Source organism: Rattus norvegicus, chromosome 7 (genome assembly GCF_021556685.1).
Source record: "Rattus norvegicus strain SHRSP/BbbUtx chromosome 7, alternate assembly SHRSP_T2T, whole genome shotgun sequence".
In the NCBI taxonomy this organism is placed as follows: Eukaryota; Metazoa; Chordata; class Mammalia; order Rodentia; family Muridae; genus Rattus; species Rattus norvegicus.
In genome coordinates this window covers 96450134-96477947 of record NC_141540.1, presented here as the reverse complement: position 1 = coordinate 96477947, position 27814 = coordinate 96450134, and the positions used below count along the sequence as shown (strand labels likewise).

Here is a 27814-nt window from a genome sequence, read left to right as displayed (position 1 = left end):
CCCGATGTGTGGATGTATGTGCATGTGCATGTAGCACGCGCATGAGTAGTTGTGTTCATGTCCCATGAAGGGACTGTCAGGGTTCAGATGCTCCTCTGAATTACGAGATGAATATTGAGGGAAATTCACTGTGATACCCTCACTATTCCCCTAGGGGAAAGAAGCCCCTGAAGTTCTTCTCGATTCTGACCAACAAATTTGGTGCAGCTCTTGGTTCACAGAAGATATTTATTAAAAATGTTTGTTAAATGAATAAATGAATGAATGAACGGACAGAATGGATGAAATGAGTCTGTCTCCTTCACCACCACAGTTGCCCTCTCTAAAACATGCAAGACATTTGTAAAAATCCATTCCAAACACACAGCTGGAAATCTGCAGCTGCAGCACCATCTTCTCCCACATGCATCATGACGGCCACTTCTTGTGACTCTCAGTCAGGGTGTCTGTCCACCCCGATCAGCCCCGTTTAGGAATAAGCCACCAAAGCAAGCCTGTAGGTGTGTGAAGTAGAGGAGGATTAAATACACACATGTGGTCTCTGTTCCCCGCAGGCCTTCACTAGCCGTGTGGGCAGATACTGCAAACACTGCTATCTGGTACTCGGTTGAAGACATCAAGTTTTTCAACACTATGGAAGACACCCTTCCATCCGCCACCACCTGTTGAAAGAACGGTTTGCAAAGAAGATGAAATATCTCACGTGCAGAATTGAAATGAACAAGCAAACATATCTCCACTAAGAGCATCTCGTTAAATATTTTATTATTTGTGTGGGGTCTTCATTTCCATTATAGGGATCAAGTCTCCTTGTCTTGGTGCATAAGTGGATTCACACCTATGGAATGCATCCAAAGTTGTTTCTTAATTCATATATAATGCAAATCATGTCATTTCTGAGCTAATTATGGTCCTGGTCACATTCACATGACAACAGGAGATGTAATTTTCCCCATTGGCATGTTGGGAAACATTTGAAAGGTTTGCTTGTCATTTAAAAAAAATACAGCCACTGGAAGGATTTGGCTTATTTTTATCTTTGGACCAGATGATTTGAAACTCCGTGATCAATTTTGGTAATGCTTGAAACTAAAAAGAAGCTCAGGGATTCTGCCTGGGTAGAGAAGGACATTGTGAAACATTCTGAGGTCAACCAGAGGTTAGAACAACAAAAGGAAATGGAGATTTCATCATGTCTTAACTCAGTGAATCACTGCATCTAGGCAGGGAAGGAAAGGGCCCCGCCATTGGCAATAGGTGTTGTCTTCTGGCTACAACGAGTCACAATGGAGAACACTGGCTACAGCTGCTTCAAGATGGCTTTCCATTGCCCGGATCTCACAGACGTTCAGGAGATTCCAAATGCCAGAGGACTGGCCCATCCTATTACCCCATAATTTGGAACACACAGTCTTCACTAAGGCAGAAACCCCTCGCCACTCCCAAGCAGAACAAGACGCATGGAAACCTTAGTCAACTTCGGATTTGCTAATTTGGGGAAGAAAAGTAAACTAGCTTCTAAGTGCATACTTGACCCATCCTTAGGATGAGAGAAGGTGTGGACACAACTTGAAGAGACAGAGCAACAACACAGACATATAGAAATGTATTTCAAACCACTTAGACTATTTAAGGAGAAGGTTGTCCTACACATACAGTTCTGCTTCATCCCCACTATAAAGACGTTAGGGATTGGGAAGTCTGGAAAGATCGTCGTGTTACCTCCTCTGGCTTTCCACCTCTGGTGGGATAATACACAACTCTGTATTTTTCCACTTTTCCTGGGGAGTGAGTCCAGTTAACCATAAAGCTCCTGGCGGTGACTTCAGACGTAATCAGCTCTGTAGGTGGCCCAATGGTGGCAAGGGCTGAGGCTAAATGAAGGAAATACACCAAATAAATCTCATTCCCCAAGTTATTCCAATGACTGTAAGAAAAGCCACTAGGCAGAAGTGACTATTGAAGCCATGGTGCCCCCCTCAGAGTCTCCTCTGTGGAAAAATTGGCTCCATTTTTAATATTTGTACTCCCTCATTCATTCAAAACATTTACTTTTCACTAGAAACTATTCACTGAAGTAGATTCTTAGAACCCAAACTGAAATAAAACATAGTCCTTAATTCTCAGAAACTCTGACAAGGACTGTTAATAAACAATGAAACTAAACATTTAAGTGAGTGAGCACACATCCAAAGATGCTCTTCTGGGTGTCTTAGAGGTGTCACCTAGTGCTCGGCACTAACCCATGTTTGTAGATGAGAAAAGGGAAGCACAGCAAAGGCAAGGAACAGACCAGGTCTAACGAGGAGCAGCTTTCAAAGCTGAGATCGTATCAGGCTTTGTACAAATACTTTTCTGCATCAGAGGATGTGGCATCTACACTGAAGAGGTCGCGTCAGTAAATGATCGATATCTAAACGTAAAAGTGCGCAAAGAAAAAAAAAGTGCGCAAAGAAACTAACACATACTGAATAACCACTCTATGCCAGACATGTGTGTGCCATGTGCCTGTTAAATGGCTCTATAATGATTTGGGGCATGTAAAAGCTCAGTAGAGAGGGAAGACAACATGAAGAGGAGAATAAAGAGATTGACTGCTAGGATTTCTCAAGTATTTAGGGAACCCAATAGAATGTTAATAACCACAGCGATGAGAAAACTATTGTCCATGGTAGGTATCATATGGATTCTTATCAACTACATGTACAGGGTTGTGTGTGTGTGTATGTGTGTGTGTGTGTGTGTGTCTGTCTGTCTGTCTGTCTGTCTATAGACAAGACTATATGGGAAAAGTTCAGATCTGAAGTAGCCTCACTCTGAGGTCAGACAAATTTGTTCACAAGCCTACAGCTTGGGTGTCCAACCCAGTCCCAAGGGACCTGGTTTGAGGAAAACAGAATGATATAAGAGAGAAGGAAACTGAGCCAAGCATAATAATGAGACTCTCCTAGATACAACAGAGGCAAGAAATAAAACCAAACTCCTAAAATAAGACCTTGATACTGTTTCTCTTCCCAGATCCTATGAACCTACAAACCAATAATGTGGTGAGGGGCAAGGATTGAATAATGATGAATTTTTTTATCAAGAAGACAGAGCATGTGTGCTTTTCCCTACCGTCTGTAAGTACAGCTAAAAATTCAAGAGATTATGTATAAGACAAGCGTATGAAGGCACTCAAGTCAGAGAGAAAAAGAGGTAGAGGTAAGAGGCTCTGCAGGACCCAAGAAACACTACAGAAGTCATTTTCCTTTCTCTTTGGTGCTCAAATATCTCTAACTGCAAAGTAAAGGTACCTGGCAACACAGAAACATCAGCGTATTCACCCAAAAACTGTTTCAACAAAGACTGTTCTCTCTAACCAAAAACCAGGAAAAGTCTAGCATACACAGACAGAAAAAGCTCAGCAGTAACTCCAGACACACTACAGAAAACAACTGTACCTCAACTCTCTGATACTGTAACCTATGGCAACCAACGTTAAACAAGCCTCCCAAATTCTGCTCTGTTTTGACTTTCATACTATGTCTCAACATCTACCCCCATCCCTCCATCGAAGCCAAGGTGGGATGGAGAATCAGAAAACCCTCTCCTCCCCCATCCCTATCCGTGACAGCAATGTGAAACACCACGGAGAGGGCCTCCCTAACTTCCAACCCAGCCTGCTCTCCATGTTCTCCATCGTTTGGAGGCACACAGTAGTCTATCAGGCTTTCCCAGCTTTCCTACAATATGGAAGTCACTCCCACAGAACTGTTAGTAGAAGCCACCTGGAAGACAGACATGAGGGACCTCCTGCTTCTCTAAGAAGGTGGCTATGAATGGAAGGCCAGTGAGTAGCCCCTTTTCCCCCCAAGAAACAAAAGTAGGCAAAATAAGTAACCCAGACTTTAATCCTGACTAGCAGAAATAAAGTATTACTCTCAACTCTTGGCAAGTTGGGATCAGACGTGCAGCCATCATGGAACATATTAGTGCAAAGTGGACAATGAAAAACACAGTTGAAGCCAATGGCAACGTAATACTCTCAGGAAACAAAAGGAAAAACATCAATACTAAAATTAATGAATGGGCTCAACAGCAGCATGTGGACAGAGGGAAGAATCAACAAGCTTGTTTGCTAGCACAGAAATGACCTGACCTGAGCAAGAGAGATCAATGAGACTCAACGCTCCGCAGAAGTGGGTGTGCTGGCCCATGCCTTGCACACTCAGCACCTGAATGCGGATACAGGCAGAACAAGGAAATCAAGGGCCTTGATCCTGGTTATAGGATTGATTCAAGGCCAAATTGGACTATAGTTAGTTCAAAGACAGTTGTTACACAAGCTATCTCAGAACTGTGTTCTTTAAAGAGCTCATAGGGACAGTAACAGAGACTCAAGTACATTGGGAACATAACAAAATACCTTTAATTCATAACATCAAAATCTTAAAGGGGGATGAAAACAAAGTCAGAACTCAAACAGTACTTGAAACAAAATGCACTGTGCACAAGATAGATCTCAAGAATCCACACTCAGCTAACCGTACTCCAACTTCTGAACACTGAACTCGAAGCAGAAAAAAACCTTTAAAACATTGAGAGAAATATGCCCCCTATCTGAAGAAGAAGAAAAATAATTTATAAACCCTGGAAACCAAGAGGAAGAAGCACAACTCTGTTCAAATGTTCAGAAATAAAATCGTTTAGCAAGATCTCAACATCCAACAAAGACAAGTGTCAGCAACGTAGGGAAAACCAAGGTACTCTTAGAAAAAAGAGAGGTTTTTATCACTAGCAGACTGCCCTTTAAAAGAGATGAAAGGTGTGATGCTCTCTCACTGTAAATGAAATTAATTTTAAAAAAAGGAATCCCAGGTTATTACAAATGAAAAATGACACAAAACTTAGAATGAAGGAAGTATAATAAAATGTATTCCCTCAGGTTTTCTAAATTATGTTTCATATGAGTTGGGGATACAGATCAGTTAACTGAGTGCTTGTCTATTATGCAGGAAGCTCTGGGTTTAATCTCCAGAACCCCACAAACTTGCAATCCCAGCACCAGGGAAGTGGAATCAGGAGGGTCAGAAGTTCAAGGTCATCCTTAGCTACATCGCAAATGCATAAGCAACCTGAACTACAGGAGACACTGTGCAGGGAACTCTATGATGTTTAAAACAGGAATTATAAAACTTCTAGCTTTATAACTATCAAACATTCTATAATACGTGGAGGAATAAATAATAACACTACTTATGATACATAGTCATGGTAAAGAAAAATGGCTGGAGGTAAGGGAATTGTACGCATGTCACTCAGGAAGGAGGCTGAAACCTTAACTATAGACGAGTGATCCTCGTCCTAATGCTGCAACCCTTTAATACAGTTCCCCACGTTGTGGTGACCCCACAACCATAACATTATTTTTATTGCTATTTCATAACTGTAATTTGCTCCTGCCATGTATAATAATATAAATATCTGTGTTTTGTTATGGTATTAGGAGACCCCTGTGAAAGGGGCATTTCACCCCAGGTTGAGATTCACTGCTTTAGATTCTACAGACATCAAAAGAATGCTATACAAATTCTACACTTATAAAATACACCAATTCCTTGAAAATCAAAATGCTCTTTCTACAGGAGGAAATAAGGGAACAGCATCCCATTTCAATAGTAACATGCAACTTGGCATGAGAAATCAAATACAGAGGTGGATGGAGCCAACCACTGGACTGAGACCATAAACCTCAAAGGTTTATGGCTCAAACTAAAACAAAACCAGAACGAGCATGAACATTGGCGTCAATGAATAGAAACTGGATCACTCGTATGTTGCCACTTGGAACATGCATTTCTAGAGTCTAGAAATAGTCTAGAAGTTTCTAACAAAAGTCAAATTAAACTAAACAAAGAAATTAAAACCTTATTTACACAAAAATCAATAAATAAATATTCATAGTAGATTTATCACAGTGTCCTGGATTCTGGAAAGAATCTAGAACATGCAAATACTTGAATAAATGGTGGGACATCCATACAAGTGAAAACAAAGAGCCATTGATACACATATAATTTGGAAAAATCTCCAAAGAATTATTCAGCATGAAAAATTTCAATTCTCAAAGGCTGAACACTGGGTAGTTCCATTTGTATAACTGTTTCGAAATGAATATATACATATAGAGAGATACATGGAGACTACTCTTGGCTGTCAGGATTTAGTGAAAGGATAGTAAGAAGCAGTTAAATGGGAGTGTGGAGCAGCAGGAGCATGCCTGTGATGGAGATGTTTTTCCTTCTCAGTCTATTGTTGCTCACAGCCTGCGGAAGTTAGCGTGGCTCTGCCAGGTGATGCCATTAGGTGAAAGCTGGAAAAGACGGTGCTAGCCCTTTGTGAACAACTTATGTGATGGCACGATCACCTCACAACCAAGCATTTCTCTTGAAAAAATGGAATGGTCTAAATGCTAACACTTCAGAGAAAATCTCTGCCAGCCAAACCAAGTGTTGCTTACCTTCATGAGGCACTGGAAAGAAAACAGAGTGTTAAGAAAGTCAACTTGAAAAAAGTAGGAATTTTTATAGTCCATGGTAGACCTGTGCCCTCCATAATTGACTTATGTGCATGGTGAAAGGCCCATGAGCATGATAACCCTGTGGGCGTGTTTTCTCTCCTTATGGTTCAGCGTCCACAGTGCTGTGTCTACAGTGATACAGACGTATGTGTGTGTGTGTGTGTGTGTCTGTGTGTGTGTGTCTGTGTGTGTGTGTGTCTGTGTGTGTGTGTCTGTGTGTGTGTGTCTGTGTGTGTGTGTCTGTGTGTGTGTCTGTGTGTGTGTCTGTGTGTGTGTCTGTGTGTGTGTGTCTGTGTGTGTGTCTGTGTGTGTGTGTCTGTGTGTGTGTCTGTGTGTGTGTGTGTGTCTGTGTGTGTGTGTCTGTGTCTATGTGTGTGTGCGCGAGTGCGCGTGCGTTTGTGTGTGGTTGTAGACAGTGCCAGACCTGTGCAGGTTGTGATGCCCACATGCCTTGCGTCTCTCCTCTCCTCTCTTACCTTTAATCTCCTTGTCCTGCTCTTCCACTCTGGAGCATACGGTCCGGGTCAGGCTCTCCACCACTGTGTGCATCAGGTCGAACTCAGCGACATTGTACACATGGGTGCTGTCTGGCTCAGAGGCTATCTCCTGCAGCTCGCTCAGGTCGGCATTTTTAACCCCTGCCATGGAGGATAACAGGAAGGACGGTGATACTGCTGCAATTGTAGGGGGCTCGCCCAGTCAGAGAAAGCACCCTCTCCTCAGAGAGATGGATCCTTTATGCAGCCAATGACACTCAACAGGATAAGGAAAATATGGTGTATACACACACACAGTATTTATCAGCCACAGAGAGGAATGAAGTTATGCCATTTACAGGAAAAATGGATATAAATGAAGATAATCATATTAATTAAGCCAGTCTCTAAAAGGCAAATAATGTATTTTTTTCTCATTTATTGTCCTAGATTTTAGGTACAGAGGTACATATGAAGTCCTGTTTGAAAATATATGAGAGTACAAACCAAACTTTCTAAGGGGAAAAAAGGAGAATCATAAAAGAAGACAGAGGTGGGGGGAAACAAGGTAGTTGGGTTTGGTGGAATATATTGAAAGTACAGTATTTATTCGATTGAATAACTTTTTAATTGCAAAAGGAAAAATGTAGCAGTATCATGGCACACACCTTTAATCCCAGCAACTTGGGAGGCAAAGGCAGGAAGGTCTCTGTGAATGCGAGGCCAGCTTGGTCTACACAGGGAATTCTAGACCACACAGTGCTACATGGTGAGGTCCCATCTCAAAAACACAAGAAAAGCAGCAGGGGAATGTTTCATGTGGGATGCTTCCTAAGTAGTTAGGTGCTGATTTTCACAGCACACGCCAACAGGAGAATTAACTTTGGCATAAGTTCTTCTCGCACAAATGATATAGAATCAAGAAAAACTAAACTAGCAATCTTCAGATTTAAACTTCTGCAAAATAAGTTTACATTCAGAAAAGTGTTTATAATCTCATCAGTCACGAACTACACAGACTGCCATAGTTCAAGGCCAGCTTGGGCTACATAGTGGGAGTTACAGGCTAGCCTGAGCTACAGTGGAGGGTGCTGGACCTCAAAAAATAAATAATTGAGAAATACTACTAGGATGAAAATGTTATAGATATAACTATTTTATGCAATACTGAAATGGAGGAGAAGATATTTTTAATGGACTCAAACACGATTTACTGCCCAGTGACCTCTGCAATTTCTGATGAATCAAATAAAGTTCTGTGGCTTCCATAGTAGCTACTGAACTCCATCATGACAGGACGAGAAGAATGCTGAGTGTCTTAAAGATAGAACAAAAGAGTGGGACAAAAGGCAGTGGCTGCAGAGCTGCAGAGGCTGCAGAGGCTGCAGAGGATGCAGTGGATGCAGAGGCTGCAGAGGATGCAGAGGATGCAGAGGATGCAGAGGATGCAGAGGCTTGGGGTATGTTTCCTCTACCCCAAGCACTGTGTTGTTCACTGTTGACAATGCACTCACTCAACCCTCACAACTGCTGGTGCTTCTTTACACAACTCTCGCTGCTTTGTACACGCACAGAGTTAGTGAACTTCTCTGAAGGTTACAAGACTAGAAAAGGCTGTTGCTGCACTACACCACGCTGCCTCTCAGAGGGGCGTTACAAAGAGCAGGGGAAATGGGAGAGAGAAGAGGAAAGGCACGTGGTTATGTTTCATGGGTGTGACAGGAGATTTCTCTTCTCTAAGAGTCAGCAAGCAAGGAGGATTTCTCTACAAATCCCTGTAATGTCAATCACATGAGGGTATTAAAAAAGGGGGCCACTTTACACGCATGTTAAAGAGATGGTGTCAATCATATGAGGGTATTAAAAAGAGCCACTTTAGAGGCATGGAACAGAGATGGCCCGGGGGAGCACAAACGACTTCTTATATGGCTGCCCGGGACAATTACACATCTCTCAGTCTCAAACTATTAAGTGACAAAGCTTTAATAGCCACCGAATTATGTGCATTAAGAGGCTTAAGGTAAGGAATACTGCTTACTTCCAGGTAGTTTCAAAAAACATGTGGATAAATTCACTAAATTTTGTTTACACACTCTTCTAAGATTATGAACAAGAGCATAAAGATCAGGATAAACACACAAGATAACCCCCCCCCCCCGTCGGCTTAACCCTACTGCAGAGGCCTTCTTAAAAGCTGGATGCAAGACATAAAGAAATATGCATCTGGGGTTGGGGATTTAGCTCAGTGGTAGAGCACTTGCCTAGCAAGCTCAAGTCCCTGGGTTCGGTCCTCAGCTCCGGAAAAAAAAAAAAGAAAAAAAGAAAAGAAATATGCATCCGACGTTTCTTGGCCATGGGACTTGTGCAATGCACAACCGAGTCGACGTAACACTGGAGCAGCTCCGCAGACACCGCATTCTCATGCTGCGCTTGATGCTAGAAGAGCTTCTGCCTCTCTCCCTCCCATCTTTTGACTTCCCCATCTTTATGAATAAAATAGTTTGACTGCTGTAACTGCATGGAAAATAAAGGAAATGGTGGCGATGACTTGGAAGGAATGTGTGCAGTCAGGAGTTTGGCTCCAGTCATCCTTGCGCCCCAGAATGCACCACAATGCCTGGCACGCAGTGGAGTTAGTAATTCTTGAATAAGGCATTCTATAACCCACAAACTGAGCAGCGAGTCTGCGTGGTTTCTAGGCATTTTTTTCCTCTTGTTGGCAGCTCTGAAAGATGCACTGTTCAGCTTCAGAGTAATAAATGTTAATGCCTAGTACAAGCAACTGAAGCAATTCCCAGGACTAAAAGGCCCACATGGTTTATTGCCCTTCTATGTTACTCCAAGATGTTGCAAAATACTTAGCAGTCACGTTCCTGTGCAGATTTCCAGTGTTTTCCATTTTCTATCATATAGATACCTATGACTAATATCAAGCATGTATGCAAGGTCAAAAGATTTGCAGATGAGGGGTGCAACGTGCATAGCTCTTGAAAACTGGGACGAGATGGTTCCTACATACCACTGGGATACAGTACTCCCCTCACCTTCCACAAAACAAGATGGATTTAAAACTAGTCAAGGAAAGTTTGAATATTATTCATTTTACATTTTTCCCTTGGGCCTCTTCTATTCTCTCTTCCATGAATGGGAAAACAGAGCAATTACAGTTATATAATATAGTTCAAGACAATATCCCCTGCTTACTTGAAGAAAGATAATATTCTTAGATGCACATTTTGTGCACATTTTTATTTTCAGTGCTAAGGCTAATAGTGCTATTTCTGAAATTGTTTCTGACCAGGGTCATTTACAGAGCTCTTGGAGAGGGTCGAGGACTGGGTGGGGTATTGTCAAGCAGTGAAGGTACAATCTAACTGTCTAGTGACTTTCTGTTTAGAGAGGCTGCAGGGAGTTGGAGAAGAACGGAAGAACATGGTGTTAACAGTTCCTGCTGCTTTTGCCAGGCATGTCAGACACTAATAAGAAAGAAGTTCTATGCCTGCGGTGGTGGCGCACGCCTTAATCCTGGCACTCTAGAGGCGAAGGCAGGTGGATCTCTGCACTCGAAGCTGCCCTGCTCTACAGAGTGAATTCAAGAATTGAACAGAGAAAACCTAGCTCAAAAAACAAAACAAAACAAACGTTCTGTCTCTGCTGCCTGCTGATCCAGAGTAGAGGTCTGGGTTCCTTCTCCAGCACCATGTCCGCCTGAATGCTGCCAGGCTCCCCACCACGATGACAATGAACCTGTAATCCAGCCCCTGCTACATGCTTTCCCTTATAAGAAACAGAAGCAAATAAGTCCTCAACAAGTGACTAATCAGAAACCTACTCTAACATATAAAGTAAGAATAAAATTAAGTGGACAAACAAGGAATCTTTTTTAATCCTTGTTGTCTTTTTTTGTTGTTGTTTAAGATTTATTTATATAGTATATATAAATACACTGTAGGTGTCTTTAGAAATACCAGACTAGGGCAAGAGATCTCATTACAGATGGTTGTGAGTCACCATGTGGTTGCTGGGATTTGAACTCAGGACCTCTGGAAGAGCAGTCAGTGCTTTTAACTGCTGAGCCATCTCTCCAGCCCAAACGATCTTTCTCCAAGAATCAGACAGACATAGAGAAGATACTCTAATGGATCTATCAGCGGTTCTCAACCCTGAAAAATGTTTTCAAAGAACAGAGTCTCACAAGTAGCCCTGGCAGGCACAGAACTGTCTGTGCGGACCACACTGACAGCAAACTTACAGAGCTCCGCCCACCTTTACCTCCCAAGTGTTGCAATAAAAGGCCTACATCGCTATGTCTTGAAGATCCGGGAGTTTTTAAAGTAAGGCTTGCAAGACACCTTCTCCCTGGCTACACTAATTTAGTAGGTGTGGTGGTTTGAATAAAATGGACCCCTTAGGCCTATAGGGAGTGGCACACTTAGAAGGTGTTGCCTTGTTGGAGTAGATATCGTCCTGTTGGAGGAAATGTGTCACTGGAGGTGGGCTTTGAGGTTTCAGAAGCCCAAGTCTTCCTTCCTGACACCTGGGAATCCAGATGTAGAACTTTCAGCTTCCTCTCCAGTACCATGTCTGCCTGTACATGGATATTTCTCACCATGCATCCCACCATGATGATAATGGACTACACTTCTGAATGCTAAGCCAGCTGCCATTAAATGTTTTCCTCTATTAAGAGTTGCTGTGCTCAGGGTGTCTCTTCACTGCAGTAGAAGCCCTGAGACAGTAGGGTTCAAAGCCTGGAGTCAATTTCAGTACCGCACCCACCATTACCTTTTCTGACCTCTACAGAACCTGAAAGTATTCTCTGGTCATGGAGAGCTGTCTTACAGAAAGCTCATGAAAAGACTGAAGCATGATCTTAATAAGAAGACTAAAGATTGACAACAGAATAATTAACTGTGTAAAATATAGCTAAGTGGGCCATTCTGAACAAGGGACTTCAAGTGTGTTCAGAGCCCTGGTGAGAGATTTGCTATATCATTTTGATTAATGTTTCACTGTCCTTGGGAATCAGGGTTTTTTTTTTTTCCTTCCAAAGTTTATTGGTCTCTACTAAGCGGAAGACCTTCCTCTTGCCAGAGAAACTGTAAACATTTTAATCGAAGGCAAAGCTTATCATGTAACTATTTTGTTATTCTGGATCTGTTGTATATATCCTTTTTCATGAACTGATAGCTTTCAGAGTGTTTGATTCAAGTCAGTAACACTGCACATCTTTAAAAGCTGTGGGACTCCTAATTCCTTGGATATTCTTGTACAACTAGCAAAGACACCGCTATGAACTGACTCTGAGAAGCAAGTCATGACAAATTAAATGAAAACAAATGTGACTAACTTTAGCATGTCACTACATGCATTTTCAAAAGTCGTGTGCTCAGTATTTGTCTTAGGGATCCAGACACTGTGTCCTACGTGACAGAATCACTCTTATTTAATCACAAGACTAAATAAGCTGGACTCAGATGGCAACTCAGATATAGAAAGTACTCAGGTCTCTGACTCTCAGAGCAACGTGCATTACATTAAGTGGCATGTGCCTATGTCCACAATGGGCCGTGAGAGACACATAGCAACATATTACAGCCAATTATATTTACATCTGTGATTCCAGCACTCAAACGGAGACAGGAACCTGTCTTAAAACCAACCAGGATTGATTAGATGGCTTTGGAGGGGAGACATACTTCCCACCCAGCCCAGTGAGCTCCAGCCTCATATTCTTTCATTCTGGTTTTTCCTTGAAACAAGGCTTTTCTGTGTAGCCCTGGCCATCCTGGAACTCATTCTGTAGGCGAAGCTGGTCTCGAACTCAGAGACCCACTTGCCTCCGCCTCCTTAGTGCTGCTATTAAAAGTGTTTACTTTCTCGGGACTTACATGGTGGAAGCAGAGTAGTGACCCCCCACACAAGTTATGATCTAAACACACACATACATACATACACACACACACACACACACGCACACACACACACACACACTTCCATTCATGCACACTAAATAATAGACAGTAAACAAGTAAAATTGTACAATGAAATCTAACAGATGTATACATACCTATTGCAAACAACTCTACACCAGCCTCACGGAGGTTTCTAGAAGGTGGGATAATATCATCCTGGGACTTTCCATCTGTGATTAAAATGCCAATCTTGGAAACGCCACTCCTCGATCCTGCTTCTGGCTTAAAGCTATTCTCAAAAATAAAGTTCAAAGCAAGACCTGGGAGAAATAAACACAAACGAAACAGCCCTAATTAAAGTCTTCTAGTTTGGAAAGGGTATCAGTGTATCCCCATGATGAGTAGAGCTAAAAGGGTTTTTATGAGATGTGAGCTTTCATTTTCACAACAACCTGATGAAAAAGCCAAATCCACTAGAATAAAGGTAATAAAAAAGAACCTGCTATTGCATCGGGGCCTACAACACAGAGTTTTCCTTGGACTTCTCCTCAGGGGAGGCAAAACATGCAATAACAGCAGAGTTACTGCAGAATAACACATTGCATTCATCTTAATCATAGCTATATTTCTCTTGGATGAATCTTTAATAAACATTTTTGCCTCTAACAAAACTATTTAAGAAATCTTTTATTTCTTTATTTTTCTCTTTTTCTCCTTTTAAAATATACAAAACAACAGGCATCTTTATTTCAAGAAATCCTTTAGAGCACCAAATTGCTGTCCAAACGTTTACTGTACCCTTGTTGAGTGTCAAGCATTAGGTTAGATGATGAGACTCCCCGTCTTTCTCTCTCATTGATCGTATTTGTTCACTTGCTTCATTATGAGGCCAAGACTAAGGATTGACTCTAGAGCTTCACTCAGGCCTCATGGAGCTAACCACTGGTCTGCAGACCTGACTGAGTTCCAAAGTCAAGCTACTGCGTTTTGATACAGTTTTCACCAGGGAAGAAATGTAAAACCATGCAATATTGGTTCTGTGTTTAATAACTTTCCATAGCTGTTAACAATTTCACTAAAGTATGCTTCAGATTGGCAAGGCAATTAATTATCAAGAGGCCAACATTTTATTTAGAAGTCCATAAACAGATCTTCATGGCTAAAACTGAGCCTCCAAGCCATGAAAGGCAACAGCTGTCCTAAGGCTAAAAACTGTTCAAATAATGCTGGAGACATGGTTCCTTGGAAGAACCCTTATCTAGCTTGAGAGGCTTTGGGTTCAATCCCCAACATAGAAAGGAAGGTAGGGGAGAAGGAGGAAGAGGAGGAGAAGGGTAAGGAGGATGAGAGAGGAAGAGGTGGGCACAGGAGAGAGAAGGAGGAGGGGGAAGAGGAGGAGAGGGAGAAGAGAATGAGAAAGAGAAAAAGGAGGAGGAGGAGAATGGGGAGGAGGAGGAGGAAGAGGAGGAGGAGGAGGAGAAATACAGAGTTTGGTGCCTGACACTAATTTGGGGGAAATTCTCAGCCATTATCATTTCAAGTATTATGTCTTCCTCTGTCTCCCTCTCCCTTCTCTTCTAGTTATCTCTCTTATTACCACATGTGTCTGTCTAGCTATTCGACAGTCCTTGGATTTCTGGTGTTGGTGCCCCCCCACCCCACCCCACCCCCGATTTCTGTTTGGAACTCATCAAGCTTAGAGATTCTCCATGAGTCCCAGCCAATCCACCAAATATGCTCCTCATTTGTTTTATAGTGGGTGTTTACTGGGGTTTGTTCCCTCCTACAGCTAGTATTTCCTTTGGATCTTTTAATTGTATTTCCATCTTTCTCCTTGCATTGCTCTGCTGCTATTGCATATTGGTCTACTTTGTTCATTAAACTAATTAGTGCACTAAAAAATAAAACAATAGAAAATCAGCCACATTAACACAAACCACTTACATTCATGACACAGATAACTTTAATGTAAATACTGCTATAGTAATCAGGTATCAAAAATACTAGTGGATCAAAAGTCTTAAAATATTTCCATGATAATTAGTCACCAAGGCTTCAAGTAAGGGTAATGAAAAGTCATTAATTAAAAATGAGACGACATTGAATGGGATGATGCCCGCTCCCGGGAGAAAGGTGCATAAATAATCTGCCATGCATCTGAGGTCTTTCTGGTTGCACTCGCCCACATTACGTCACCCAGCACATCATAGCAACCTTACTTCTGGACACGTAGCACGTGCACAGTACTGTGTGCACCATCAAGCCACACAAGGCCAATGAGCACTGCCTGCAACCCCCGGGTTCAGACTCAAGACTATTGTGTACTATGAATTGCAGCATTCATACTGAACATAGTTGACTGCTTGTATAGAAAATGTAGCTAATGGTGGAAAACAGTGAGTTTTAATGTTTTTCTATCATCACTCCTCAGAATCAAAGTATAAAGTCAGTATGCCTTTCTTTTTTTCTTTTTTTTTCAGAGCTGGGGACCGAACCCAGGGCCTTGTGCTTGCTAGGTAAGCGCTCTACCACTGAGCTAAATCCCCAACCCCATGCCTTTCGATTGGATTGGATTAGGTTGGATTGGATTGGATTGGATTGGGTTGGGTTGGGTTGGGTTGGGTTGGGTTGGGTTGGGTTGGATTGGATTGGATCTTACTGCCGTTTGATAAAATGACCATCTAAGTTTTTTTTTTTATGTTACACGGTGGGGGATGGGGGAGAGAGAGAGAGAGAGAGAGAGAGAGAGAGAGAGAGAGAGAGGAAGGAGAAAGAAAATACTATGTCATCTCTTTAAAAGTAGAAAAAAAAGAGAATACAATTGCTCTTTGGCGAGATAAGGATGTGCGCTGAAGAAAACATACCTGTTAGGGTATTTCCTCCTTTGTATGGAAGGCTTCGGACAGCGTCAATCACTTCATCTTTCGTGTTAAAGGCATTCAGGTGCCACTCTATTCTAGGGTCCCCACTGTACTGTGCCAAGCCTGGAAAAGAAGGAAGAGAAAGCACTCTGATAAGTTATATGCTACTCAGGATCTCATGACTGCTCAAGAAGGCAAGCTGAGTAAGGGCCTCCTCGGTCTAACATTTTTTTCCTTTTCCTGGCTGTTGCTTTCAAAGAGAAGTCCTGGCATCAGCTAAAGAACTCTAGTTGGATGTATCTGGAAGTGCATGAGGGGTTTACGTATTTTCTAGTTATTTAAAAGCTAACAAATAATAAGGTATTTGGCATTTAAAAGAAAAAAGGTTGGTCATGTGCAGATAAAATTCTAAATTTATTTGTTGTCTTCTCAAAGGAATGATAGTCCTTAGTGACTCCTTAAAAATTATAACTATAAAACTTTTATAGAAAATATATTACCGTGTTGCTCAGAATATGACACAAAGATTTACAGAAGCTTTTCCTCTTTTTATCTTAACTAGAATTACCTTGACAAAGATACGTTGCCAAAATATTATTTCCAGCTTTTCAATTCAACATTTCCCTGGATTTGGGTATTTCTTTTAAATATAGATGGCAGTGTGATAAATTCTTATGACAACTTGTTCTAAAGCTTTATTTATTATTATCAATAGTAAAGAGAAGAAAGAGTTTCCAAAGAGTTAACATATTCAATAGTCAAATGAATGATGGCATCAATTGGAAAATTTAATGGGGATAATAAAAAATTGTTAAGAATAGATATTTACTGATCTGAACATCTGCTTTCAGGAACACCAGTGTAGCTGACCCTGTAGCTTTGAAGGAAGATTTGTAAAGGGTTTCTGAATTTATTAAGAATCATCCCAGAAAATTTCAATAGCAACTAGCTTTTATGGGCCAAAGTTTTACCAATTCTTGTCTTTTCTGAGCCCACGTTGAACGCTGTGACCAGGTTTTCCAAGAAATTGCGCACCAGCCTGAAGTTGAATCTCCCAATACTCCATGATCCATCCACCAGGATGACAATGTCAGCGATGGCTGGAGTCTCGCAGAAGAATTTTATTTCTGCAAAGGGCAAACCACAAAATCATATGTGTTACTGTCAGAACTTTTAACAGTGGGAGTGAGTTTCAGTGTCGTTCAGATAACTTAGTGCTAAGAACACAATAAAGTTCCATCAAAGCTGCCATCTTTCTTTTTTATAACTCTTCCCTTAAATGCATTCTTCCAAGGAAAAACTTGTAGTAATGGTTGGCAGCAGAATTGATGGTTCTGGAAACAGTTAGCAAAGTGTTGTCAGGTTGAGGCCAACCTGGCAACTCACCCTGCCATATGCTTTAGAAAGTGGTGTCTGTACAAAATCTTCCAGCCTTGCGCTTCAGCCTGCAGGAAATTCTTTCCAGGAAAGGTCTCAACAGTGTCAATGAGGGTCCTCTTCCTGGGATGGGCTGATGGCTAGAAAGTGCGAAGGCTACCCTGCTGCCTTGGTAAGCCCAGTCAGATAAGCCTAGGCTAGGTAGTTAAGCTAAAAATGGTACAGAGGCTTTAAGTAAGATGTTTATCTGGAAAAAAGAAAATCGAGGAAGGCTCAGGGCTCGCCCAAGTCTATTTCATGTGCTGCTGCTTTTCATATATTGTTTCTATGTGACAATAGATTTGCCCCTAGAGGTCAGCTAAGAAACTGGTGTTTTCAATAGTTCAGTGAGTATTTCACATAATAATCCATAAAGGACAGCAAGCTGTTGGCATGGCACACCCAGGATCGCACCATCATGGATGGTGCCTACCCACTGTGGGGATGCTGGGGAAAGGGATATGGAACCTGTCTTCATAAAACGTCTGTGCACAACACGTGTGTGTGTGTGTGTGTGTGTGTGTGTGTGTGTGTGTGTGTGTATACACACATGCTTTTACTTCTTTTCAAGACCAGATAAATCCCTACTTGGTTTAATGTCTTAACATTAAAATGATAACATAAGAATATTTAAAATATAATTTGTATACTGAAAAGCAATATGCTGAAAATCACTATCAAAGAACTGAGTCATCAAGCAGGACATGCTCACTGGTATAAAGAGTGGCAAGACTACCGGGTGGGTATCCCAACTGCTGTATAGATTGAATTCAAGGTCTACTGCACAGGAAGTAATTCAGACCTAGTACTGTAAGTATCATTAAAACCCATGGTAAAGGAAGTCATTAGCCGATAGAATGAATCTGTCGGTGTTGCCTTGCTAAATGTTGTCCAACTGTCTTGGAAATATTCGTGTTTATGCTGATAGATTTGTGCAGCTCTCAGGTCAGAGAAGCTACTTATGGTGGCGGGAGTAGCTAATGCAGAAACTCCTAACTGTTCAAACTGCTGAGAACTGTAAGAACTCACCACAGAGAGAATAATTCTATTAACCTCCCTCTCCAAGGCTCATGGAAGATCATGGAAGAGAGGGCAGGAGAATGTAAGATCCAAAAGATGGGTGCGTACACTATGAAATGCTGTCGTCTGGAAATGGCGCAGCAGTTACACACACAAACTAAGAGCAGTTTTGGCTGCCTGCACAAAATCAAACATGTCAAAGTTCCCACACGGAGTGCGGAGGGGTTCCTGACACCCATCGCAGGCAGTCAGTCTCCAGCTCCTGAGGAAGGCGGAGCCACTTTTCTTTGAATGGGTGGCCTTTGGTAGGTCGTCCATACCCTAGTGGGTGATGCTACACCCATGTGCTTGTGGGCATCCGTAATTGGTTCAATGGGTTATAAAAAATAAATGAATTGGGGACAGAGATGTATCAGGAAGGGTGAAAGCTGGAGGCAGGGGTAGGTGGCTATGGCTATGAGCCATCCTAGATGAGTATGAAATTTTGAAAAACTGAAAAAACAAAATGCTTTTATCATTTAAGGAAAGATGGCTGAACTAGTGTGGCTGGCAAACGAGACAGGCAGTTTGACAAATTTGCCTTTGCATCCATCATACCACATTTGCTTAAAGGAGCTTGATTTTCTTTTCCAGACATGAATATGCATAGAAGACCCAGATCTTTTTACCAGATGAGGGAAAATGTATTTGCCAATGGACTACTCCAGTCTCCATTATGGAAGCTCAATAGTAAAACTCAATCCAGAAGTGTTATTTACATTCTTGGCCCTAAATTCCCCTTATTTAATAGAAGATACCAGCTTTGCATTTGAGACGCAGCCCTATTGTAACTTAAGTCTAAAGCAGATAGTGCCACAGTTTATGGAAGAGAAATTTCTTAGGTTTTGAACATAATCTGGAAAAATGGTTATCTTATTATGCTTCAAGAACCCAGTCTTATTAGTTTTTAGATGAGGAATGCCTACTCACAAATGGTGTTGCTTTGTTTCTTTCACAAACATCTACAAATATTAAATAATTGGGAAAATGTACAATTTTTTTTTTAGAATTTTCCTTTTGCTTCCACTTTCTTGGTTTTTGTTTTTGGGGTTTTTGTTTGTTTGTTTGTTTGGTTGTTGTTGTTGTTTTGTTTTTTGTTTGTTTGGGTTTTCTTGTTTTGTTTTGTTTTGTTTGCTTCCTGCTTTTGCATTGCTAGGCACTGAGCCCAGGGCCACACTTGTCTGAGGCAAGCACTCTCCCACTGAGCTGCTATCTTCCCAGGCTTAGAAAAGACCACAGAGTAGAAATCCCTTCTGCTTATTCAGAAGAGTGAAGAAGTTTGTGTTTACTATTTTTGAATGATTTCCAATAAAAATATCCTCATTATTAAGCTCACTCATAAATTAAATAATTTATAACTAGGTCATTGCATAATATAAAATTGAGTTTAAGTTCAAATATTGATAACTTTAACGACACTAAAATTTGAAAAGTTGTTCACATTAACAAAACACTTTAAGGAAAAATTAAAATCCACGCTAAAGATCCCTAACCCATATTACTGGAAAGTCTGAGGTGAGAGGACCCCTGGGATTTAGGGCTATTTGGAGAGACTGCCACAAACAAACAAACCGAATGATAAGAAGAGTGATAAATTACAAATGGGGAGAAACATCACAGCAGGGAAAACTGGGAGGCATGACCTTCAAGAGTAAAGAACCATGGGCAGATGCTCAAAAAGACAAGAAATAATGGCCAATGACTGAACAAATAAAAACTTAATTATTTTAATGGCCAAAATAAGATCATCATGAAACATAATGGCAGAAATTAATAGAAGTAAGTGTGGACACTTACGATTGCCCTCAAGATGAAAAATTCCTCAGCACATATTTACCAAACTATGCATGGAGACACTTGTTAAAGCTGGAAAACAGTGAAGGAAAGCTATTGTGTACACAAGGTCGGTGACTCAACAGTAATGATATCAATTGTTCTGAAATCGATCTGCAAATTTTATCCCTAATAAAATCTAGTTAACACACAGTCTGGTTTGCTTCTGTCGCTGTGGTAAGTCACTGGCCAGAACCAACTGGTTTTACAGGTCTGAGCTGTGTAGGAAGGATGAGGCCGGGCAGGCATGCTCATTTCAGAGGCCAGGGAAGAGTCAGCACCTGATACAACTCAGAACTAGACTGACCCACTGACCCACATCCTGCAAGGAAACCCTGGCTCTGCTTTCTGCCTTTTATTTCCTCCCTACCACACCATCATATTGTGAATCCATCAAGGAATTTACCTATGGATTCAGTCAGATCCCTCTCCTTGTCTAACTGCCTCTAAAATCAGTATCATGGACACAGGCATTAGCGTGCTTTATAAAGCTTCTTGAGTGCTTCCCAATTCAATCAGGTAGATAATTAAATCAGTCACCACAGCCTCCTTGATGGATGGTCTAGCACGGCACTCCCCAGTATTCTCTTCCTGGTCTTAGTTCTTCCTGGAATGTCTTACTTCTTAGAAAAGCACTGTGCAGAACTGAGTAGTAATTGCCTTATGTCCACCATCTTTTATGTCATTAACTGTGACTGAGCTATGACTGCCTACACACTTGAGCAATCACTAATCTGTATGTGTCTGTGGAAATGTTTCTTCTTGATGAGACAGTAATGCAGATTGTTCTGTCTTCTGAGTGTAGGGCTCTGTAATCAACTGAATAGAGCCAAAGACAAACTAGGAGAGAACTTCTGCCAGCTCCCTAGACCCTCTGGGACAGCAGTTTTTCTTGCCTTGAGCTTGCTGGGTTTCAATCTGGAATTGATACCGTCAGCTCCCTTCAGAGTCAAATGAAAACTACACTGTTCTTGTCTCCTGAGTCTCCTGCTGGCCGGCTGCCTCCATGATTTTGTATGCCTGTTCCTTATAAACCTCCCTCTTTACAAATGTCTTTTTAATTAAATATCGATCCAATACAAAAAGTGTTCTTCCTCCCTCACAGAAAATAGATTGGGTAACTAGAGAGGGTAGGAACTCTGACCACTCCCCACAAACTGAGAAAACGGAAAGTCTGAATTCAAAGGTAGAGCTGACTACAAAGCCTGGATAACTTAGCCAAAATTCACTTCAAATACTATTACAAAAGAAAAGAGGGAAGAAAGAGAGAGGCGAGGGAGAGGGAGACAAATAGAGATAGACAAAAGGAGGGAAGGAAAGTTGTCGAGCTGCATAAAATCAAATCCATAGGCATTTGTCCTACAGTCGACCCGCAGTGCATAACACCACAACAACTTGCAGGAATGTAGAGTCTGGTCAGGCCCCACAGCCTAGAGAACATTTCAGCTGCCGCTCAGAGTCCTGAATCATAACAATAACTGACAGCCCTACAAACAGCACAGTCATCACGTTCTCCTCACTCTGGGGGCCTGGGAGAAGACAGCTGCTTCCATATTTAAAGAGCTATCACTTTAGAAGAGGGATTAGGAGTTTCTATATGCCCACATGACTGTACAGGTGACAGATTTCAACTAAATAACGGGCAGGATGTCTGCTTTGGGGAGCAGCAATATCTCTGTTAACTAAAACAGATGAGCTAAGCACCGGATGCATAGCTGTAACCACAGAACTTAAGAGAGTGAGGCAGGGGGATTCTCATCAGTTGAAGGCCAACTTGGGCTACATAGTAACCCAGACCCAAAAGGACATGTATGGTATATACACATTTATAAGTCGATATTAGCTATAAAGTACAGGATAACCGTGCTATAACCAACAGACCTGAAGAAGCCAACTAACAAGGAGGGCCCAAGGGAAGATGCTTGAATCTCTCTCAGAAGGGGAATCAAAGAAGATATCAGAGGTTGATGAGAGGAGGGAATTGGATGGAAGAGGGACTAGAGAGGGGAACAGTTGGAGGATCATATTTGGGAAAACAAGGGAGAGAGAAGAAAGATTGGTGGTGGGGAGTAGGCAGTCCTTAGGATGTGTCAGAGACCTGGGGATGGGGGGAGGAGGCCCAGAAGGTCTATGAGGGCCACTCTGGCTGAAATTCCTAGCAGTAGGGCATATGGATTCTGAAGTGACTATTTCCTGTAGCCAGGCAGGATTCCCAGTGAAGGGATAAGGACAGCAACCCACCCATATAACCTTCAACCCAAAATGTGTCTTGTCTACAAGATGTGCAAATACAAAGACAGAGCAGAGACTGAGAGAATGGCCAACCAATGACTACCACAAATTGAGACTCCACAGGCAAGAAGAAATCCCTGACACTATTAATGATCCTCTGCTATGCTTGCATACAGGCAGGAACTTAGCATAACTGTCCTCTGAGAGGTTTCACCCAGCAACCCATGGAAAAAAATGCAGGGGCTCACACCCAAACATTAGATGAAGCTCAGGGAGTCTTATGGAAGAGTTGGAAGACTGAGGAACCCAAAGAGGACAGGGACTCTATAGGAAGACCAACAGAGTCAACTAACCTGGACCCTTGTGGGTTCTAGAGACTGAATCACCAACCAAAGAGTGAACAGGGCTGGAGCTAGGACCCCTGAGCATATGTAACAGATCAACAGCTTGGTCTTAATGTGCTTTCCCCAGCTACTGGAGCAGGAACTGTCCCTGAGCCTGAGCCTGCCTACAGATCCCATGCCACTAAATGGACCTCTTTGCCTGTAGCAACTTGATGTGCAGGATGTGTGTGTGTGTGTGTGTGTTAGTGTGTGTGTGTTTGTGTGTGTGTTTGTGTGTGTGTTAGTGTGTGTGTTTGTGTGTGTGTTAGTGTGTGTGTGTTTGTGTGTGTTAGTGTGTGTGTTTGTGTGTGTGTTTGTGTGTGTGTTTGTGTGTGTGTTTGTGTGTGTGTTTGTGTGCGTGTTTGTGCGTGTTAATGTGTGTGTGTTTGTGTGTGTGTGTTTGTGTGTGTGTTTGTGTGTGTGTTTGTGTGTGTTAGTGTGTTTGTGTGTGTGTTTGTGTGTGTGTTTGTGTGTGTTAGTGTGTTAGTGTGTGTGTGTCTGTGTGTGTGTCTGTGTGTGTTTGTGTTTGTGTGTGTGTTTGTGTGTGTGTTTGTGTGTGTGTTTGTGTGTGTGTTTGTGTGTGTGTTTGTGTGTGTGTTTGTGTGTGTGTTTGTGTGTGTTAGTGTGTGTGTTTGTGTGTGTTTGTGTTTGTGTGTGTGTGTGTGTGTGAAAGAAAGAGAGAGAAAGAGAGAAAGAGAGAGAGAGAGGGAGGGAGGAAGAGAGAGAGAGACCCAGAAGCGGGCTTCTCCTCCTCAAAAGAGAAGGGGAAGATGTAATGGGAGAAGGATTTCATGAGGGGTACCAGGAGGAGGGGAAGGCCTGATATTGGTTGTGAAGTGAATACATAAATAACTTTTTAGAAAATCAATTTTTTTGCAAAAAATGAGATGGAAAAAAGATGGAAGGCTGAGAGTCCTCAAATACCTTCTCTATGGCCTAACTACCTGGCTCTCCAATAATTTCCAAAACTAAATCCTAAAAGTACTGCTCCCTCCCCAACCAAAAGACTGAGCTAAACTATTCATTATGCTTTGCAAAGCTTAGCTGATCTCTACCACTCTTGACTTGTCTGTATTTATTCCTCACTTCATGCCAATACAATCATTCTTTCCCCAAACACCTCCCATTTTTACTCGCTTTTCATACACACACACACACACACACACACACACACAAACACACACACACAGAGAGAGAGAGAGAGAGAGAGAGAGAGAGAGAGAGAGAGAGAGATTATCTACTCTCTCAAAAGTGAACTTACCACAACCAAGGTATCTAAAATAAATTGGTTTGAGAAAACACAGTACTCCCTAACATCATTTATATGAAATCAGCTTTAAATTTTTGTTTGTACACTTGCCCAGTTATGTCCCATTTTCTCAACAGTGACTCTAGAAAGGCTATTTTTATCTTATCAGCTCTGTTTCTGTTGTGGATTTGGTCTAATGCTGCATGTATTATATTAATTTGGTCCCAAAACTGCACGAGAATCTGCACCTCCGCATGTAAGACACCAAGGGACCCTGCCCCTACTTCGTTTTTGATTGGTAAATAAAGTTGACAATGGCCAATGGACAGGGAGACAGAGGCAGGACTAGGATGGGCTGGAGAGATGGCTCAGTGGTTAAGAGAACTGACTGCTCTTCCAGAGCTCCTGAGTTCAAATCTCAGCGAACACATGGTAGCTCACAACCATCTGTAATAAAATGTGATGCCCTCTTCTGGTGTGTCTGAAGACAGCTACAGTGTACTTATATATAATAAATAAATAAATCTTTTAAAAAATGGGCAAGGGAGCAGGAAGAGAGAGGAGAGCCGCTATGCCAGGAAAAGAGTAGAAGCCATACTTGAGAACAAAGCCGTCATGTAGATGCTAGGGAACTCAGCCCAAGAGGGCTGCAGGTCTGGGTCCAGAGCAGCCATGATGGAATATAGGTTTTAGTAAGTAATAACTCAGGAATATCAGAGGGGAGTGTGCTAGCCACATGGAGGTTTGGAGGTGGCCCAACCATTGAGCTGTTTAAGACATATTAAAATAAGGCTCTGTGTGTGTGTGTGTGTGTGTGTGTGTGTGTGTGTGTGTGTGTGTGTGTGTGTCTGCGTATAATCTATAACTCCTGGCATAGATGGGGAAAGGAAACAGAATTTTTTTTCTTTCTGCTGTATTTAAAGACCTTTGAATAAACATGACCTCTCTCAGTCTTCTCCCAGATTCAGAACCGCCTTCCTTAAGTTCACAAGTCAAACTATCCACAGGTCATTCTAGAAAAGCCATGAGACACTAGTACAGTCTTCTAAAGACACAGACCACAGCTACAGATCCAGCCAGCCATGCAGTGAAAGTACTTTAAAGATTGTACCTGTAATGACCATGTACACCTTTCTCCTTGTTCCTCGATATACAGTATAAGATCTATTTCTATTACATTACTCTGTTAGGTATTGTGAATAATACAGGGATGATCTGAAGCACAAGAGAGGATATGTGCACTATATACTCATGTCGAGATAACCTTTAAAATGTATTTATTTAAGGGACTTTAGAATGCTCAGGTCTGGGTATGTGTAAGGGCTCTTAGAGCCTGTCTTCATGGATATTGAGGCATGGCTGTATTTTCTTTTGAAAATACACACACACACACACACACACACACACACACACACACACACACACACCAGGAATAGAAACACAATTTCCTTAAGAGCCTAATATAAACCGGACATGATAGCGTTGACTACCCTCCATAGCCCTACATGCTAATAGTGAGTACTGTGCTCATTTGTAAAACGAAGTTGGAGTTTAGAGGGTTAATCTGTCCATGACTGTGCAACTAGACAGAGAGCAGAGGAGGATAGTATTTGACCCCAAACCTTGCATGCTGTCTAAGCCATGCTGACACAGCAAGGAAGACAACGAGAAGGAAAATAATACATTTTGAGAAGAAAACAGCCCGTGCAATAATGCTCCTGTTTATCCTCCCAGATTCAGCCTGGGAAGTTGCTCCTCTTCTGATGTCTTGCTGGGTCTGGTCTCTCAGACTCCAGGAAGTGCACAAAGCATTTACTGCCTTGAGCTTGACTCACTAGTTTTGCAGCGACTGTATGTTTCAACAACACATTAGGGAAAGCACAGAGAGCTAACCAGGGGCAAAAAGAGGCAGAAATGAGAGAGAGCCTTTCTACTGCACATTTGTTGCAACAGGTCAGGGTCTCCCAACCTTGTAAAGTTATCCTCCCATAAGAAGACCTTCTAGACATGTTTTCTGCCAGGTTACCTCCTCATGAAATGCTGATGCCACGTACTGTATAACTGTTTATATGTTTATGTATGCCTAAGCTATGAACATAAACGGAGTAAAAAACTTTTCAGCCTCTGCCCCAAGAACCAGTTTTGCCCCTTTGAATATTGCCTTGCTCCCACAGAAGGGAGATGTGTGTGTTAAACCACTGTTTCCCAAAGAAAACTTCACTGTCCTAAAGCCAAGAGCATCTAAGGCAAAGCAGATCTAAATGGACAAGTAACACATTTTACAAGGTTTTCTGTTTGTTTTTTTATCTTCAATTCTTTCATGGGGTGACTGTTACAATCTGTATGAGGAATGTCCCCAAAGGCTGGTTTATCTCTGACTTCTTGGTCCCCAGCTAGCAATGCTGCTTTGAGAGTTGCTAGAGCTCTAGGAGGCAGAGATGCATAGGAGGAAGTGAGTCGAGGTGATGCTGAAGGCCTATAGCTTGATCTCGCCTCCTATCCTGTCTAGTCCAAGATCCAATGCGATGTGAGGAATCAGCTACCACACATTCCACTGCTATGAAGTTGTGTGCCTGTCATGCCATCACCACCGTGATAGACTGTATCTCCTCAGATCATAAGTAAAATCAATAAAGCCCTTCTCCCTTAAGATTATTCTTGTCGAATATTCAGTCACAGCAAGAAAAAATAGCTAATATAGTAAAAAAAAAAGAAATTTACTTTGAGACAACACGTCTTAGAAAAATCCAGAAAATCATAAAATACAACTTCCTCTAGTGAACTTGTATGTGTGTGTGTGTGTGTGTGTGTGTGTGTGTGTGTGTGTGTGTCCTCAGTTAGTTGTGTTTGTGTTTGGTTGTTTGTGTTGTTTGGTTTGGTTGTTTCTCAAGACAGGGATTCTCTGTGTAGCCCTAGCTGTCCTAGAACTTACAGACTTGAACCCAGAGATCCACTCCCAAGAGCTGGGATTATAAGTGTGCACCTCAGCTAGTTGGCTTTTTTCTTTATTTGTCTTTTAGATAGAGTTTCATGCAGAACAGTCTGGCTTTGAACTTATTATATAGTTAAGGAGAGCCTCAAGTTTCTAATCATCTTGTCTCTGAAGTATTGGGATTACAGACATGATTCTCATGCCCTGTCTTATAAGGTGCTAGGGACTGGACCCTGGACTTTGTGCATGCTAGGCAAGGGCTCTACCCACTCAGCTACATCTTCATCTTCTTTTCAGTTAATCTTAATTCAATCATTGTACATCCTGATGTGGCCAATAAGATTCCTGGGTCTCCTTGCTCATGGCACTTGATTTAGGGATAAATATGAATAGAGAGACCATTACAAGTCCTCTTGAGACAGCTTCTAAAATAACTAGGCTAAGGGTGATGTTCAATAGAAGAGTGCTTGTCTAGTGTGTATGAGTCCCTGGGTGTAATCCTCAGTAATGGAAGGAAGGAAGGAAAGAAGGAAGGGAGGGAGGGAGGGAGGGAAGAAGGAAGGAAGGAAGGAAGGAAGGAAGGAAGGAAGGAAGGAAGGAAGGAAGGAAGGAAAGAGGGAGGGGGAGAGAGGGAGGATAATCCAAGCCTTCTCCAATATGAGACTGTAATGTCTTGCTTCCAGGTAGCTTGACAAGAACCCCCAGACCCTTTGTAATTACCTCTGGAAACTTGCCTATGAATAAAACCATCCCAGAAGAGGACAAAGCTAGGAGATGGGGAAGCAAGGGAAAGCAGCTAATACTGGACTGGGGCCCTGGGTGCAACAATGATTGAAGCACGGCATGCATTGCCCAGGGACACTTCAGTTCATAGCTAACCATATATGCAACACTGG

General features: G+C 41.9%; 1 protein-coding gene across 4 annotated transcripts in view; it reads right to left on the bottom strand.

Moving 5' to 3' along the window:
- Positions 1 to 27814, bottom strand: part of Col14a1 (collagen type XIV alpha 1 chain) — a 215166-nt gene that overhangs the window by 141569 nt on the left and 45783 nt on the right. For all 4 annotated transcript variants that reach the window (NM_001130548.2, XM_087557373.1, XM_087557374.1 and 1 more), the window contains 6 exon segments: positions 533 to 662; positions 1723 to 1874; positions 7039 to 7200; positions 13109 to 13273; positions 15818 to 15937; positions 16786 to 16941. In NM_001130548.2, coding sequence (NP_001124020.1) covers positions 533 to 662; positions 1723 to 1874; positions 7039 to 7200; positions 13109 to 13273; positions 15818 to 15937; positions 16786 to 16941 — 885 coding nt within the window.